General features: G+C 36.5%; 1 protein-coding gene across 1 annotated transcript in view; it reads right to left on the bottom strand.

Annotated features, from left to right (window-relative positions):
• The window catches only part of LOC123547084 (G protein-coupled receptor kinase 5-like), a 35,235-nt gene extending 18,595 nt beyond the window's left edge, over nt 1–16,640 (bottom strand). The window contains exons 1-9 of the mRNA XM_053551373.1: nt 16,598–16,640; nt 10,500–10,592; nt 8,499–8,703; nt 7,228–7,418; nt 5,347–5,384; nt 4,053–4,142; nt 1,891–1,979; nt 1,293–1,412; nt 584–721 (exon numbers count right to left, since the gene is read on the bottom strand). Coding sequence (XP_053407348.1) covers nt 584–721; nt 1,293–1,412; nt 1,891–1,979; nt 4,053–4,142; nt 5,347–5,384; nt 7,228–7,418; nt 8,499–8,675 — 843 coding nt within the window. The 5' untranslated portion in view covers nt 8,676–8,703; nt 10,500–10,592; nt 16,598–16,640. The remainder of the gene's footprint in view (nt 1–583; nt 722–1,292; nt 1,413–1,890; nt 1,980–4,052; nt 4,143–5,346; nt 5,385–7,227; nt 7,419–8,498; nt 8,704–10,499; nt 10,593–16,597) is intronic.
• Nucleotides 16,641–20,053: the final 3,413 nt, after the last annotated feature.

Below are 20,053 nucleotides of genomic sequence, written 5' to 3'. Positions count from 1 at the left end.
TTCTACGCCCCAAATGAGGTTTCGAACCCACATCGATGAGGGGCAAATGGTTTGAAGTCAACGACTCTAACCACTCGGCCACGGAGGCCCCAGGTGTAGAAGCAAAGAACTGACATATTTTCTTCTGTAAATGATCGCCAAGAACTGCTGCCTCACCCAAGAATCTAATTCTTGACTTATCAATTAACAGTATTCTGTTCTACCACCTGATCTCAGCAATTTGATCTCTGTATCAAGTGCATTGCATTTTTTTTTCAGCATATGAGCCGTGCCATGAGAAACCAACATAGTGGGTTTGCGACCAGCATGGATCCAGACCAGCCTGCGCATCTGCGCAGTCTGGTCAGGATCCATGCTGTTCGCTTTCAAAGCCTAATGGAATCAGAGAAACTAATAGCGAACAGCATGGATCCTGACCAGACTGCGCAGATGCGCAGGCTGGTCTGGATCCATGCTGGTCGCAAAGCCACTATGTTGGTTTTCACATGGCATGGCTCATATATACACTACAAGCATCACTGGTTTTATAAAAGCAACTAATCAAAGCAAACTTTCCTTTAAAAAAAATGGAACTAATACTCACATCTGGCATAAACGGTGGCTCGCACATGCCGGCTTGTAACCGTTTAAAATTGATATTTTTGAAAAATAAGTGTTTCTTCACCTCTCTAGCACCATTTTCAATACAGCCTAGCCGCTTTTTGGGATCTTTTTCTAACAGCTGAAAAAAAAAACAAATCTTCACTAAATTTTGTTTCACACAGTAGATTTGGTCCTTAAAACTGCATATCAAATACAGAGAGACAATATTTCTGCACTTTTCATTGAAGCTACATACATATACATATATATATATATATTAGGTAAAGATGTCGGAGTGTTTGCCGTGGAAGGATCAATATTTCAGGACAGAATGGGAATACTCTACCACTTTACTTACTGTTTATATGCCTGTGTTCTCAAGACTTCCGATGTCTCAAGAACAAATTTTCTTTTTAAACCAAAGTACTTATTAATAGATAATATCACTATTATATATTGTCACTGCTGACATGTGAACATTCCATCACTACTGACCAGTAAAAACATAGTCACTACTAACCTGTGAGCATACAGCAACCAATAATATCTGAACATAAATTTTAAGTCACGACTGACCTGTGAACATATAGTCACTACTCAACAGCTATGACTGACCTATGAACATATATCTGTCAATGACCTGTGACATGCTTTGAACATATGAACATACTGACCTGTTAACAAACTGCAAACACATATAACCTACTAACCTGTGAACATATAGACCGGCAGTCCTCTGAGAATTTAGCTGAGTAAGTTTCACTATCTTCTTTTACCCGTCTATCTACTTCTTCTCGCTTTACTTTCTCTTTCCGCGCTCGAAACGGGGCCTGAAACAAATTGTTGATGCAAATTCTCTGAACTCCCAATTACTAGATTGGAACTTATCTTCAAGGATGCAGCAATCGATGAAATTAACCTTTACCCTGCTAAATTTCTAAAATTTGGGCAGTACCATTAATATTCAAAGGGGTATTAACTGGAAATTTATTGGCTGAATAGCAAACAGTGCAGACCATGATCAGGCTGATCTTGGTCTGCACTGGTCACAAAGGCAGAATCACTTGCTGCCAGCAAGATAAAGGTTAAAGAAATTCAATGTTTCTGAAGTGTGTTCAATAACCTTAATACACTTAAGCACTTCAAATATTTATTGAAATATAAGAACTGTCCATTTTTGCATTTAAAAATTTGCTGAGTTTAAAATCATGCAAACAGCTTTCTAAATATTCTGACTTTCTAGCCCTAACAGCTGAGAAAGTGCCATTTTTAAAATTACTTCACAGTGTCACCCGAGTATATGCTTACCTTTCCTTCGATCATTTCATAAATGAGGCACCCCAGACCCCAAAAGTCTGGACTTAATGTATATTTCTCATTCTTTACTACTTCTGGGGCTGAAAAAAAATACACAGAAGCAATCACAGTACTTTTCAAAAGTTCTAATTCAGTGAGAAACCTTACTTAAACTATGCAACTCAAGAAAAAACAAAAGTGACACTAAGGAAAATACAATTCCATTAATTCACTATCTTTATTACTTCAACATCTTTTTCTTGCCTTTGATTTCTCTATGGATAAGGCCAGATGTCTTATGCTTTTAATTCAATTCTAATATAAAAAATCGTTTTTATTTTCATTAAAAACAAGAAACAATACTGACGTCACACCTACCTTATTTGGTGCTAAACAGGGCTGGCGAAATAGCACTATTAAATTTAATTTACTGTCTTATATAAAAGACATTTCATTTCAAAACAATATAGCAGAATGGTGTTGCACTTAATTCACATCTTTTCAATCCACTATTAAACATGCAGAATAATTCACTAAATATCTTCTCACTCCTGTATTATTTTGCAGGACATATAAATTCTTCATCATGTTTAAGTATCATTAACACACAGTCACACTGACGTCACATTTGCGTCATACATGCACCAAGAAATAGCCCTTCTCTATTTCACTCACATTTCAACACAAGAGGGTCATTTACCCTAAAGCGCTCACCTGTGTACAAGGCTTCAAGTGTGTTTGTATAAGTACAGAGTTAAGTTTCTTCTATGTTAGCCAATATTATATACATGTCACACACACTTTTGAACCTAGGGCAATAATTTGAACAATTATGGTAGACATTACAAATCTGATATCACATGCCAAATATCAAGGCTCTAACTATTATGATTCAGAGAAGAAAAGTGACCACACCCCCTGGCAGCCATGTTTTTTGACGAATCGATAAATTTGAACAATCTTGATAGAGGGTCACACAAGAACCATTTGTGTAAAATTATTTTAAAATCGGGCCAGCAGTTTCACACAAGAAGATTTTTAAAATTTCAACTATATACATATAGGGAAAAGTGACCACGCCCTCTGGCGGCCATGTTTTTTGACGAATCGAAATAATTTGAACAATCTTGGTAGAGGGTCACACAAGGACCATTTGTGTAAAATTATTCTAAAATCGGGCCAGCAGTTTCACACAAGAAGATTTTTAAAGTTTCCACTATATACATATAGGGAAAAGTGACCACGCCCTCTGGCAGCCATGTTTTTTGACAAATCAAAATAATTTGAACAATCTTGGTAGAGGGTCACACAAGGACCATTTGTGTAAAATTATTCTAAAATCGGGCCAGCAGTTTCACACAAGAAGATTTTTAAAGTTTCCACTATATACATATAGGGAAAAGTGACCACGCCCTCTGGCAGCCATGTTTTTTGACGAATCAAAATAATTTGAACAATCTTGGTAGAGGGTCACACAAGGACCATTTGTGTAAAATTATTCTAAAATCGGACAAGCAGTTTCATACAAGAAGATTTTTAAAGTTTCCTCTATATACATATAGGGAAAAGTGACCACACCCTCTGGCGGCCATGTTTTTTGACGAATCGGTATAATTTGAACAATCTTGGTAGAAGGTAGCATAATCTTGGTAGAAGGTAGGACCATTTGTGTGAAATTATTTCAAAATCAGACCATCCGTTTAGGAGGAGATGTCGTTTGAAGTTCTTTCTATTTTTAGCTCTGGCAGCCCCTATATGCAACCACGCTGAACCGTTTGAACAACTTTGGTAGAGGACCACCCAAGGAACATCATGGCCAAGTTTCATCAAAATCCATTCAGTGGTTTTGGAGGAGATGTCGGTTAAACACAAATGTTGATGACGAACGACTTGACACATGGACGACGGACAGCGTGATCACAATACCCCACAATCAGCACTTCGTGCTCAGGTGAGCTAATAAAAAACCTATTAGAATCAAAACTAAATATAGCAGAACCATGTTTTAATATATTTAAACATTCCAAATTGATTATATGCAGTACAAAGTAATTCACTCGACCCTTGCCCTCATGAAATTATTCTGCCTGCATATAACCTCTTTGCTGTGTTCAAACATATTAAAACATATTTCTGCTATGTATTATTTCTTATTTATTTCACGGTTTACCTACCCATATAGCCTACAGTGCCAACTCGACCTTTGATTGATTCTCCCTCGGGGATTTCAACAGCTAAGCCTAGGTCTGATATTCGTACATGACCTGTAATAAATAATTAAATAAATAAATACAATAGTTTCATACAGGTAAACATCAATATTATCAATTTTTCATCTGAAATATGTGTCCAAACATAGGCTGCAAAGTTACAGAACAAACATTTTTAACTGAGTCAAACAACTTTCCAACCTCAGATTTATCAACTGGCACTCTCAGTTCTGGTCAGTGCTGAGGACATGTTTATCTTCTGAAATCACTTTTAAATGTCTTGATTAACCTTTAACCTGCTAAATTTCTAAAATGGACTGGTCCATCATTCAATTTGGGCAATACCATTTATTATTTGAAGGGGTGTTCACTGAAAATTTACTGACTGAATAGCGAACAGTGCAGACCATGATCAGACTGCATGGATGTGCAGGCTGATCTTGGTCGGCACTGGTCACAAAGGCAGAATCACTTGCCGCCAGCAAGCTAAGGGTTAAACAGTTGCAATTTTTCCCTCTGATAGAACAAAGCTGATAAAACACTTCTTCATAAGCCTCAAAACCAATAAGGAAACAAACTAACGGTATATAAATTTAATGCCTAAAAATCGAGACAAAATTTTATCACTATAATAATATGTATTAGATTTCCTTTTCAGATGAATATAGACCTTTCAATCAATGAAATTATTGGCAATAAAATGCAACTACGCAAATTGCAGTGAATTTATATGTTTATTAATAACCTTCAATTTAGCTTTCAATTTTACTTCATTAGCAGCACACAGCTCAACTGCAGCATAGCTATGTAATTTCCCTCATTATAACATGCCTGCCAACAATTAGTGTAATGCTTTATAAAGGTCATATAGAGAAATTAACAAATTTCCCCATAGAGAGTTATATAATAATCCTGCAAAATGCTCAAAGTACAAATACACAGACCTTTAAATAATTAATGAGAACTACCATTGCGTCAAACATGCATATATGCTATGTTGGTCTGTTTGTTTTTGTAGGATTTTAACTAATGGCAATGCAATTTCGGTTGTATGGCAACTTTTCCAGACGAGTAATAGATGAAGACCTTCCAGATATCACATCAGGCATGCGTGGATATCTAGGTCGAAAGTACAACCTTCAACACCCATAAATGGTAGCATTAACAAGGCTCTAATCCAACAAGGTGAGGGGAATCACCAACCTAAAACACTCTGCCTTGGTGGCACCTCCTCACATGAGATAATTATAAAACTCACCATTATCATCCAGAAGAATATTTTCAGGCTTCAAATCTCTGAAATTTAGATGAAAAAAAATTATAGCCTCATTAAAAGAATTATTAAATCTATGTTAGGCAGCCATCAGCTCTGACACTTATAAATCCTAACCTATCTCAGGTAGCTACAAGCAATGACATTTATCCTAACCTATCTCAGGTAGCTACAAGCAATGACATTTATCCTAACCTATCTTAGATAGCTACCAGCTATGACATTTATCCTAATCTATCTCAGGTAGCTACAAGCAATGACATTTATCCTAACCTATCTCAGGTAGCTACTAGCCATGACATTTGTCCTAACCTATCTCAGGTAGCTACAAGCAATGACATTTATCCTAACCTATATCAGGTAGCTGCAAGCAATGACATTTATTCTAACCTATATCAGGTAGCTACAAGCAATGACATTTATCCTAACCTATCTCAGGTAGCTACAAGCAATGACATTTATCCTAACCTATCTTAGATAGCTACCAGCTATGACATTTATCCTAATCTATCTCAGACAGCTACCAATTAAGACATCTATACTAATTTATCTCAAGCAGCTACAAGCTGTAACATTTATCCTAATCTATCTCTGGCAACTACCAGCTATGACATTTATCCTGAACAGTTTGAGAACCAACCAGTTTGAACCAATACAAAGAAGATAAGTTTGTTAAGCATAAGACTAAAATATCTGTACAACACCAGATTCAGTATTTTCAAGTCATGAAGCCCGGAATGAAAAAGTCAGATGTGGTGTCTGCAAGTGCAAAATGTATGGAAAACAAACATGTTTTCTTTTCATTTCATGTCTTTACAATGCTTTTAAATATATTTAACCTGTTTTGTAGTACTGTACCAGTGAAATATACATATTTCATATTTTTCAGTGTGAAATTACAAGACAAAATTCATGGTAAAAACATAATAAAATGTTCTTTTTATAGATGAAATGCAGGTTATTGATTTTTTTAACCCTAACCTATGGAATATGGACAAAATCACCTAAGAACAAATTCACCCCCCACCCCCAACACCTCAACATGGTCATTAAAATTCCCAATTTTTTTTTTCATGTACATCCTGATTTTCAATTATTATTATTATTATTATTATTATGCCAGATTTATACAGCGCCCTTTTCATGATAAACAAGTTCAAAGGCACTTTACATATAGCAAACGCAGCTACACAGGGTGCGAAATTCTCTACTAGTACAGACACAGAGCGATCTGACTAGAGGGACAGAGTAAGATAAAAAACCCAGAACAAATAGAGAGAAATCCTTCTCAGATACAGACTTGTCCAGCTAACTTAGCCTAGCTCTTTGCGAATAGACAGTCTGGTTCTTTAACGTGCCCGGTGTATAGCACCGATACACGCAAAGCCGTCTTTCCTGGGAAGAACCAGTACAGGCCTCTAAGTTATGTTGGAGACACTCGAGCATCTCAGAAATTTCCAGTGTCTAGACCGGGATTCGAACCCCGGACCTCTGGATTGACAGTCAAGTGTGTTACCACTAGACCACCGGTCAATATGAAGATCGGATGAAAACTTAGAGAGCAGACAAGGCTTAATTGGCAGTTTTTCGAGTAATTCAAGGGCCAAAATCCAAGTGTGCCTGGGGTGCTTTGGGTCGTTATCGAACTTGGCTGAGATATTATGCCCACAAACATTGTCAGCAAATCTGGTGAACATCGGATGAAAACTGTTCGACTTAGAGAGCGGACATGCTTTTGGATGCCGACCGCCTGCTGCCACAGGTGTTCACATAATACGCCCTGCTCTTTCAGAGACGGGCATATAAAAAGCCTCAGTGCGCTGTTAATTCATGGCATCATTTATGTTTCCATATGCCGTAGCTTACCTATATACAATTCTTTCACTATGTAAGTTTTCAAGTCCCAATGTAATTTCAGCTGCATAAAATATGGCTCTCTCCTCCTCAAACCCTGGATTGCCCATATTGTGAATATGAAACTTGAGATCTCCACCGTTCATTATAGTCAACACTAAACACAGAGCATCCTTGCTTTCAAATGCATAGGCTAAACTAACCTGAAATTCAAGTGTATTTATTTATTTATTTATTATCTATTTGTTCAAGAAAGAAGCTACTGATGAGCAAAATATAAATAGAGTCAAACCTCGTTCTCTTGAACTCAACGGGACCAGCACAATTTGTTAGTTATCGGTAGTTAGAGCCATCAAAGATTATGTTATATATTGGGATTTTGCCGGGACCGGAAATGAGTTCAAGCGAAGGGCGTCACTCGAATTATCTGAGTTCGGGTGAACGAAGTTTGACTGTACAGTGAAACAGTGATCACAAAAGTAAGAGAATCAGAAATATGCTCGAGTTTTTGCGCACTCCAAATATAGGTAATACAAAAAAAAAAACAATGGTGACCAAACTTTACTTCTCATGTCTGCCCTAGGGCCATCAATGTTAAAGCAAACAGTATTTCACTGCAAGAGAAACTGGAAGTTGGCTTGATATGGGATGAACAACATTTTATGTCAACATTATTTCATTTACGTAATTGTGGTCAATTAACCTAATCTGTGATCCCAGATTCTGTGCCAGTCCGAACTTGTTCCAGTATGAAATTAACAGCCTGAGACAATTGACTTTCCTCGTATAATTGGGACTGACCATGTGACCTGTCCTCTACTTAATGAGAAATGAGAAGTAGACACTAGATCACCTCTGAACAGATCCCACCTGGCTTAAAGACCGCTCACTTTGTTCCAATATTCTAATATTTACAGAATAAGAAACTTAACCTACCAATTAAGACCACCTGCCAATTACAACCACCTGCCAATAACGACCACTTCTGTCTCTTGCAAGGATGGTCTTTATTGACAGGTTTGTCTGTGATTTGACAACTAAAGTTCAGTACAGATTTTTTTGGTTTAAAAATATTCACCCAAGGTATTTACTCAGTCTTGACAATTCTATCCGAGTCAAAAAGCCGTTGAAAATATTGAAATATTAAGCAAAATCTACTATTGGGTTAAAACCAGTACTCCATTAATTTTATTACCAAGAAAAAACTTATTTCAGATTTTACCTGATGAACAAAAAGAACAGAAAAGACGAACAACAGCAAAATTATGTCAAAAAAAACTTACTACAAATCTAGAATTAATCTTTTGAAGTATCTGTTTTTCATTCAACGCCATTGCTTCCCCGTTCCGTTTCTTGATGCGTTTCTTTTCCAATTTCTTACAAGCGTACATTTTCCCTGTCGCCCGTACCTGACAGGCGCACACCTCCCCAAAGCCGCCTTTTCCTAATACCCTATACATTCTAAATGTATTCTTTGTAACAGGTTGGCTGAAATAAAAAAAAAAGTTGATTTATTTTTTATCTCTAGGAACACAAACACAAGCGACTTATATACAAATAAAGCACTATTTGAAATGCTTATACTTGTAACCAAACTTGTGCACAGCACTACTTTCTCAAATACTCTATGACCGCCTCGATAGCCTAGTGGTAGAGCGTCCGCTTCGAGTGCGGGAGGTCGTGGTTTCGATTCCCGGCCGCGTCATACCAAAGACGTAAAAAAATAGTACTAGCAGCTTCCTCGCTTGGCGCTCAGCATTAAGGGGATAGTGCTAGGACTGGTCAGCCTGGTGTCAGTATAATGTGACTGGGTGGGGTATCATGTCACGTGTCTACGGCGTGATATTCCAGTGAGGCAGCACTATAAAGTTGGGCATTGTGCTCACTGCTACAAGTAGACACCGTCGTTTATATGACTGAAAAATTGTTGAAAAAGACGTTAAACCCGAACACACACACAAATACTCTATGTTGGGTATTTTTCAACATTGCTTTTTATTTCACAGTTTGTAAGTTAACAGCTATACTTGCTTTGCTGAGAATCGGTTTTATCACATGTTTGACGTCGTGGGAGTGAAATAAAGCCATTACATAAATTTGGTATTACACTAGTGTAATAAAGCTTTGAGACTGACGTCCTTTTAAGTATCGGATACGTTGGTCGAATTTACTTGTTCTATTATAGGCAAAGAAATAAGAAATTTCGATGTTTCACCAGCAAAAGCTTACATGTGATAAAAAGAATATTACGAGTTTTTCCACAATGAATTGATTAAACTCGTTTATGCACAGCCTCGCATTTTATTATTTTATTCAACTCGTTTAATAAATTCAATATGAAAAGACACTCATGTAATATCCTCTTTTTATTGAGGTTAAAGTCACACTGACACAATTTTGGCCATACAAAAACCTTCAGATATTTTTACATTGGAGGAAACTCCAAGTGCCCCTACGAGCGTGATTTTCAGGCAGAAGCAAGAAGCGCCAGTCTTTCTCGAACTAGCTAGATGTCTTTTTAACGCAACTACGCCAGACAGCCTTGAACCTACAGGTGAGAGGTAAGGGATTCAAAAATGACAATCACCTTAACCACTGAGCCATGGAGACCTCGCTTGAGAATATGCAACTGGTATCTGATAATATTTATGTCAAGTACACTCACGACTGCTTCAATAATTTTTGGTTTGAGGAGACCTTGGAAAAAATCTCCTCACACCAGGATTTGGAAGAACAATCCCTGGATCAGAATTCACACACTCTACCCCACCTTACAACTATTACAGATCAAAATACACAGTCAACTGAAGGAAGTCTGAATTAAAAGTTTCTTCGCAGTGTGTTTTTCTGAACTCTGATTGATACCAGGTTGAACAATTATGTAAGACAAACCAACACAATGCATAAAGGAATATATGGATCTTTCATGCCTGCCCGTGTAAGACAGGGTTCCCCCAACTAGAGGGTCAGCGCAGAATGCAAAACCAATCCTTAACAAGGTTTCTTACCCACATTATCCTGAGGGTTGGGAAAACACTTATCTTACACAGGCTGATGAGTAAGATCATTCTTCTTGCCTACCACTAAAAAAATTTTCAAACATATCATAAATTATCAACCTGTGCATGTAGTTTATGATGTCATAATTATGATGTCACAATGCACATGTGTAGCTTGTCTTTTTCACAAGGGAGAAGGTAGGGTGACCTACTACCAGGATATACCTTGTCTTTCAAGGCCAGAACTCACACTAAGCTAAATAATACAACACTGACATAACCTACCTTTCAAGCCATTTCCATTGTATATATCGCTTAAAATAAATACTATCTAAAAATTCTTGAAAAGGTTCCTTCTGTAAATGCTCTATCACATATCTGTAAGATAAAAGAACAAAATATTATGATAACTATAATACATATATATATATACATATTTCCACCATACTATGAAAATGTCTGACCTCTATTACTACAATGAAGTCTAAATTTCCTTGGCCCACTACCAAGATCTTGGCCTTGAAACAGCAATGAGGGGAAGGGAAAATTTCTTTTCTTACATCAAGAAAATGATGAAAGTCTTTTTTTTTCTTACAATTACCTGGTTTAAACTATTTCTGGTCAGATAGTAACTTTCCAGTTTAATGGGTTGAGGAAGATACCATGGACCCCTCTGGGCATTATCTCAGCCATGGACCAAGCCCTAATGTAGAACCATGGACCTTCCACAAATTAGCTGGATGCCTTCATCACATGACAACTCAAGCAACACTCGAACACACAATGGTTAGGAATAAGTGATTAAGTGTCAAGGTCCTTAATCACTTAGCCAAGAAGGTCATTTCTGTCCTTGCAGATTATGGTTCAAATTAATTTGCATCCCAATTTTAATTGGACACAAAAAATTGGGAGTCTATCAATACCAGTTGTACAACATTCCTGGCAATGTCTGATGGAATTAAATTTAATTCAAGTTGTTTATAAGCAGACAGCATCGCAATAAACAATATCATAATTACTGCTCAACAGTGAAAAATTGATCTTTTCAGCCCAAACTGAACTACTTCTGTTAAAACAAGAGCTGTCGGAGGACAGCAACGCTCGACTATTCAACAGCCTTGTCAATTGAATTAATACATATCATATCAGTCATATCATGACAGTGAACAAGTGTGTGAAGTTTCAATCCTTTCCAATTTGTGGATACTGAGATACCAGCTTACATACAAAAACTTAACCAAAAACTGCTAAGTCAAAAAAAGGGACATAATTTTGAAAAAAAAAGAGTAGAGTTATGGGACTTGCTTAGTGCATGTCAGATCATGACAGTGAACAAGTATGTGAAGTTTCAATCCATTCCCATTATTAAGTACTGAGATACCAGCTTACATACAAAACCTTAACCAAAAATTTCTAAGTCGAAAAAGGGGCATACTTTTGTAAAAAAGTAAAATAGAGTTATGGAACCTGTGCAATGTAGGTCAGTTTATCACAGTGAATAAGTGTGTGAAGTTTCAATCCATTCCCACAAGTGGTTACGAGATACCAGCTACATACAAAACCTTAACTAAAAATTTCTAAGTCGAAAAAGGGGCATAATTTGAAAAAAATAAAGAGCAGAGTTATGGGACTTGATTAGTGATGCAGATCATGACAGTGAACAAGTTGTGAAGTTTCAATCCATTCCATTAGTAAGTACTGAGATACCAGCTTACATACAAAACCTTAACCAAAAATTTCTAAGACGAAAAAGGGGCATAATTTTGTAAAAAAGCAAAATAGAGTTATGGAACCTGTGCAGTGTAGGTCAGTTTATCACAGTGAATAAGTGTGTGAAGTTTCAATCCATTCCCACAAGTGGTTATTGAGATACCAGCTTACATACAAAACCTTAACCAATTATCCAAACATAGTAAATATAAGGAAAACTTCTTGAGACCACTTGCTCATCTCAGCCTTAATGCCTATATATGCATTAGCAAGCAGTGTTTCACTGTCCTGTAGAAAATCTAAACTATGAGTAACTCTCATCCCCAATCTCACAGACTTCTACATGTTGTAATTAAAACATGTACAAGTCTATGGAACTAAAGTAGTTAACATGCAGAAGTCTGTAAGACTGCAGTTGGGGGCTACTCAATAGATTTTTCAGACAATACCTTAAGCCTGCTGGCAGTAAGTGTTTTGCGACCAGTGCAGCCCAAGATCAGCCCGCACACCCGCGCATGCTGATCATGGTCTGCTTTTCAGTCAGTAAATTTTCAGCGAACACCCCTATGAATAATGAATGGTACTACCCAAACTGAATGATGGATCAGTCCATTTTAGAAATTAAGCAGGGCCAAGGTTAAAACAATTTACTCCTCTGTTCATTTTTCACAAACACTTGAATCACTTTCACCTAAACATCGGAAAACATTACTGATAAAACTATAAATCATTAAATGGTAAACAAAAAGAAATAACTTTCACTATTTATCATTAAACAAATCATCATCATATGTAGGGTACTTGTATTGGTTACAATAAAAGGTACCGTATACATACTGAAATAAGAGCCACACCAAAGGCAGAGGTTACCAAAATCTTTTCTTGGTTTTTCTCAATACAAATTCTATTTGAAAGATACTTCAAACTCTGATCTGTAGGTATTCCATTTGAAAAATCTTTCAGAATCATCTAGATTAAATTCAAATTTGGTTAATGACTGAAGGAGAAAGGGTGGGAGCTCTTATCCAAACATTTATGGTATTTGATCAAGTAATGGAGTGTTTAAAAAGATATTCATCACTATGAGGGTGAACAGAATAGAGATGCATTCTGGATAGTTGTTACTACTCATTTAATTCAGCCCAAAAATCGGTACTGGTGTGACTGTCTTTCAAGGTGGAAAAATTATCCCCCATCCCCAGCAACGCTCAAACCTGGTAGACTGACTGAAATCCTTTTATTTCAATATCTCATAAGATTAATTTTAGACAAAACAAGAGTGCAAGAATGTCACAATATACGCCCATCACAGCAAATTTCTTTACTCTAGCACCTGTATTTGCAAATGGAATTTTAATTTTGTGGTTGTATAGTAATAACTGTAAGTGTTTCGTTTTTCTAAGTCCACAAAAAAATTCCTTACCAGGTAGAGATACCTTAAAATACACCTAAAATTGGAAAGTAACATCTATGTTGTACCACAGAAAAGTGGTCTTGGTTTTTCCCTACGGTCAATAATAAAAAAGTTACAATATAAGTTATTTATAGTAACAACTAAGGGAAGTTAATCTTAAAAAAAAAAAATAAAAAAAAAAATTATTAGTCCTCATAAAAATCTTTACCAGGTAGAGACTGGTCAAAATACACCTCAAAATTGGATGTAGCATGCATGTTGTACTACAGAAAAGTGGTCTTGATTTTTCCCTACAACTAGTAATGAAAAAGTTACAATATAAGCTATTTATAGTAACAACAAAGGGAAGTAATTCTAAAGAAGGAATGCGTATGACACTTCGTCTCATGATGGTGTATAATGGTGTCAAGATACATCAAAATCCCTCCATGCATGAAGAAATGCTTCGGACAATGTCATTCTTGTATCTGACCTTTGGCCTCTAAGTGTGACCTTGACCTTAGACCTAGGGACCTGGTTCTTGCGCATGACACTCCGCCTCATGGTGGTGAACATTTGGGCCAAGTTATATCAAAATCCCTCTATGCATGAAGAAGAAATGCTCCGGACAAAGTTTTCATTCTTGTATCCTTTGACCTCTATGTGTGACCTTGACCTTAGACCTAGGGACCTGGTTCTTGCGCATAACACTCCTTCTCATGATGATGAACATTGTGCCAACTTTCATGAAAAATCCCTTATGCATGAAGAAGATATGCTCGGACAAAGACATTCTTGAATTGACTTTGACCTCTAAGTGTGACCTTGACCTAGACCTAGGGACCTGGTTCTGCGCATGACACTCCGTCTCATGATGGTGAACAACTGTGCCAAGTTTCATCAAAATCCCTTCATGCATGTAGAAGATATGCTCCGGACAAAGTCTGTGGACGCCGCCTGCCCGCCCGCCCGCCCGCCAGGGGCGTTCCCATAATATGTCCCGTTTTTCAAACGGGCGTATAAAAATAAATCTGTGAAAATTTTACTTTGAAACACGAACTTCATGTATAATTAAATCTTTCACTGGAGAATTAATAAAGAAATTCTGAAATAAGAAAACTGAAGTGTAGACATAGTCGGAGCCTTTCAGTCCTTCACCTGGTCAGTGACAAGAACTCTGGTCCTATCTGAAAGACTCAAGTCCTAAAGTGATAGTGTCATAATTTAGAGGTGTCAGGCCTTTCTACAGCCTATTTAGGTGACATGGCAACCAAGTGCCTTAGTTGCTAAAAAGAAGCACCTAACACCATATTTTTTTCTTAGGACTGAAGTTGTCTTCAATTTTAATTATGGTTTAATAGCCTTAAATCCATTAATCAATATAACTAATTAGCGCAAGCAAAACATGTTGTTTTTTGCTAGAAACAGGAAACATTGATATTTATTAATAAGTAGTTTACAAGAAAGGGTCAGAAGCAACTGGAAACCTCGACCGTGGACTCGTGGTGTATAATGATCCATGTTTTCATAGTCCCAGAGTGTGTGGGTGTCTTAGGTTTTGCATTTTTTCAACAAGTTTTCAGTCATAGAAAAGATGATGTCTGCTTGTAGCAGTAAGTGCAAAGCCCAACTTTATTAGTGCTGCCTCACTGGAGTATCATGCCACAGACATGCCTCACTGGAGTATCATGCCACAGACACGTGACACAATACTCTACCAAGTCACATTAAACTGACACTGGGCTAACAAATCCTTGCACTATCCTCATAATGCTGAGTGTCAAGCGAGGAAGATACTTGTACCATTTTTCACTTCTTTGATCTGACAGGCCAGGAAATGAACCCATGATCTGCACTCCAAGCGAGCGCTACACTTACAAGACAGTTCTATAATCCCAGAGATCATGCAAAACAAGAGCTCATAGAACACGAAATGCCCCCATTGATGCATTCAGTAATTGCACAAGGAACAGACATTACATGGTCACTGTGCACTGTACGTTTGACATACTGACCTCAAATCAATAATTATGCGCCATTTACCAATCTTAAGTAAACTCCTTATCAAATGTGATCTAAGACCAAAGCATTCTCTAGTTACCTGGCAAAATAAGTTATACTGTTCTGGGTCAATGTGACCTTGACCTTTGACCTACTGATCTCAAAATCAATAAGGGTCATCTGCTGGTCAAGATCAACATCCCTATTGTTTCATGATTTTACGCCCAAGCATTCTCAAGTTATCATTCGGAAACGGTTTTACTGTTCCGGGTCACTGTGACCTTGACCTTTGACCTACTGACCTCAAAATCAATAGGGGTCATCTGCTGGTCATGACCAACCTCCCTATCAACTTTCATGATCCTAGGCCAAGGCGTTCTCAAATTATCGTCCGGAAATGGTTTCACTGTTCCAGGTCACTGTGACCTTGACCTTTGACCTACTGACCTCAAAATGAATAGGGGTCATCTGTTAATTATGATCTACCTCCCTATTAAGTTTCGTGATCCTAGGCAAAAGCATTCTCAAGTTATCATCCAGAAACAGTTTAACTGTTTCGGGTTCACTGTGACCTTGACCTTTGACCTACTGACCTCAAAATCAATAGGGGTTATCTGATGGTCATGATCAACTTCCCTATCAACACTCATGACCCTTGGTCCAAGTGTTCTCAAGTTATTGTCCCAAAACAGTTTAACTGTTCCAGGTCACTGTGACCTTGACCTTTGACCTACTGACCTCAAAATCAATAGAGGTCATCTGCTGGTCATGATCAACCTCCCTCTTAAGTTTCATGATCCTAGGCACAATTGTTCTCAAGTTATCATTTGGAAATGGTTAAACTGTTCTGCATCACTGTGACCTTGACCTTTGATCTACTGACCTCAAAACCTACAGGGGTCATCTGCTGGTCATGACCAACCTCCCTATCATTTTTCATGACCCTAGGCCCAAGCATTCTTGAATTATCATCTGGAAACCGTTTAATTGTTTCAGGTCACTGTGACCTTGATCTTTGACCTACTGACCTCAAAATCAATAGGGGTCATCTGCTGGTAATGACCAACCTCCCTATTAAGTTTCATGATCCTAGGCCCAAGCGTTCTTGAGTTATCATCCGGAAACCAATTGGGTCTACGGACCGACCGACCAACTTACCGACCGACCAACATCTGCAAAACAATATACCCAACCTTCTTCAAAGGGGGGCATAAAAATGTTAAAAGGTGCTATCATCGTAACGTCCAACACTAAGCTCTATATGCATACATATACTTACTCTACACATTGCGTAAACAAGTCCTTGTCGGCTGTAGTCTCTGACAAAGACTCTTTTATAGCTACCGCTTGATTTCCATTTACCTGGCTAATATAATCTGGGGACTGAAAATAGAAAAGGTATGAAACAATGTTAAAAAATAAATGCTACAAACGGAATGAAAAAATGCACTTGTCAGCCGGCAAAAAGTCCAGAGTCGGACAAGTCGGACATAGGAATCCCACACCTCTGACCCCACCCTCAACAGTAGATAAATATTTTCACGACATTGATTTGATAAGCAATAGGGCCGATATTTGATGTTGGTTTACCATTAATAAAATGCTTTTTATAATTTTCTGGGTTTGAAATGTGACTGACTTCATAATCAAATTTATATAATTAATATTTGATTTCAACATATGGGAATTCCCATTTTACGACATCCGAAACCTGCCTACATAAATAACATGTTGAGCAATGAGTAAACTGTTGAAATCGGGGATCCTCCTGCCAAATACACATCGTCAGTTTTTGGTCACCTCTGGTCATTTTTTGGCCAAACAGTTGGCAGTTTAAATCATTTGAATGCAAAGCTCTTTAAGCTTACATGTTGACTGTGTTGTTTTTTTTTTTACTTTTTAACAGTATTAGTTTACAATCACAGTGTTTTGAGTACCCTGTGCTATAATCTAGTTAGCAGACTGTAATATATTGTTGGCAAAAGCCACATAATGTTCAGTGACCTTTTAGTACAGAATTCATATTCATGAATATTCGTATTAGTCACCATGTATTCGTGATAAGTATCATATTCGCCCATTAGTGTATTCGTTACAGCCCTAAAAGTAACCCATTACGTCTGGAAGTTAATAAGCCTCACGTCTGGTGAATGTAGTTACGTCTAAAGTAACAATAAGCTGCCTGTCTGGAGAATGTAACCAATTACGTCTGAAAATAGTAAATGTCATGTCTGGTGTGACCCATTACGTCTGAAAGTAATAAGCCTCACGTCTGGTGAATGTAGTTAATTACGTCTACAGTAACAATAAGCTGCCTGTCTGGAGAATGTAACCAATTACATCTGAAAATAGTAAACGTCATGTCTGGTGTGACCCATTACATCTGAAAGTAACAAGCCGTCTGTCTGGTGAATGTAACTAATTACATCTGACCGTCTAGTGAATGTAACCAATTACATATGACAGTCTGGTGAATGTAACCAATTACATCTAAAAGTAATAAGCTCCCTTTCTGGTGAATGTAACCAATTACATGTGGGTGGTTTTCAAAATAATGAAGCAAAAGTGTGACATAGGGGTTAAAAATTCAAACTTATTTCTTATGGTGGTCACCTATTTTTTATTATAGCAAATACTTCAAATTTGAAGGAAATATCTTTGGGGAAGTGTTGAGAAATGCCAATCAAAAAATATTTCAGCCTTTAATTCGAAAGTTCAGTGAATTTCCAGTAAGGTGGGTGATAAATGTTGCATGGTTTTATGACGAGGAAATATGTATAACAGTAATTTTTTCAACATAAATGATAAGTAATGGGTGTATGTGTATGGTTTGAAACTTATTTAATCATATGTTTGTGGACATTGGTTTTTTAAAATCACCCTTTCTGCACAAATTTGACATGAAAAAAAACTTTACCTAGAAAAGTTGTTGCTGAATGCAAAATAACTATCATATAATTATAAAACCAACTTTTTTCTGACATGTTGCATGTTTATAAACCACATGCCAAATTTCAAGAATGTCAGTAATTCTAATTTCTAGAATTGTCTACTCAAAATTGAGTTATTTTAAAGATGCACAGGGGACACATACTGAAGATCAGTGTAATATTCACCCATTATTAGTTTTCTATTCATAAAAAGACTACTGGTAATAAACTTTAGACAAATACTATCAAAAAATAGTTTATTCACAAAATAACTACAAAATTGAAAATTTTCACTTCAAAAACATGAAAATTCAACAAAATGTAATGCTTTAAATGAAAAATAAGTGACTTTATACATAACTAACAAATTGAAATCATTTAATTTACATGAACTGCTTATTCATATTAGAAAAATGACAAAATACCATGCATGATAAAATGGAATAGTAAAATTCATACATACTTTATATGTTACTAAAAAGGGTGCACAGGGGACAAATTGTATCAAAATATTTATTCATAGAATATGTTTATGGTAAGTAAAATTCTTTTAACTACATAATATTTACTAGTGAACATTTACATATTTAGGTAAACTTAAGAGCTTAAGAAGCAATAAAATTGATATTTCCACTTTTAAACTTGAAAATTGGCAACTTCGGTAAAAAATGCAAACAATGAATTTTTAATTGTCCAGGGTTTCTTATATAATGCTAAATTATCAGTAATGCCTAAATTTTGCATACACACTGCTAAGAATATAGAAATGCCACCACAAGTTACAGTACTGCTATGATAATTGATATATGTCAAAAAAAAGGGTGCACAGGGGACATCACTTTTGGCCTTGTGAATGTTTAACAGTCAGTAATATGTGAAGTTGAAGGCTGCTTTTGTATCTGTTGTAACTCCCTTTCAAGGAAAATAAAGTAAAATCCCATTTTATTTAAAGAATAAAAGAAATCTGACACTTAACAACTGAAAAGGTGCACAGGGGACATTTTTAGGTGTATAGACATTCATCAAGTATCTGAGAAAGTCGATTTATTAAAGAAAAAAATCATACTGTGTCTTCACAGCTGAAAGGATTAAAGATCTTAGAAAAACATTAAGACTTTAGAAAAGTAATAGGGTTATGAAATTGTAGTGTTCAACATTTAAATTTAGTATTTTTTTCACTATTTTTCGTGAAAAGGGTGCCATCACAAGATGTGAAATATTGGTAACAATAAGATGTAGGTAATGAAAAGAAGTATTTTATTTAAATGTGCAGAGTTTAAGTTACATTAAAAAGCCAAAGCTGTAACAATAAATCATGGTTTTAAAAAGTAAACCTCAGTTGAAAACTATACTTCATGTAAAATGTCACACTTTTTTGGGTGCACAGGGGACAAAATTAGCTATATAATTTAATATAACTTTAAAACTGCTTGAGCCATCAAGATAAAATTGCACACATTTATTGAGTACATTGATTTGGATATATTTTGCTCCAAAACACATTCTAAAACTGAACTGAATTAAAGTAAGGTGAGAGAGAAGAAAAAGCTTCATTATTTTGAAAACCACCCATATGACCATCTGGTGAATGTAACTAAATACATCTAAAGAAGTAAGCTCCCTATCTGGTGAATGCAACCAATTAAGTATGAAAGCAATAAGCCTCATGTCTGGTGAATGTAACCAATTAAGTATGAAAGCAATAAGCCTCATGTCTGGTGAATGTAACCAATTAAGTATGAAAGCAATAAGCCTCATGTCTGGTGAATGTAACCAATTACGTCTAAAGTACATGTAATTCGCCG

Source organism: Mercenaria mercenaria, chromosome 9 (assembly GCF_021730395.1).
Source record: "Mercenaria mercenaria strain notata chromosome 9, MADL_Memer_1, whole genome shotgun sequence".
NCBI classification, from domain to species: domain Eukaryota; kingdom Metazoa; phylum Mollusca; class Bivalvia; order Venerida; family Veneridae; genus Mercenaria; species Mercenaria mercenaria.
This window is presented reverse-complemented; position numbering and strand designations above follow the sequence as displayed.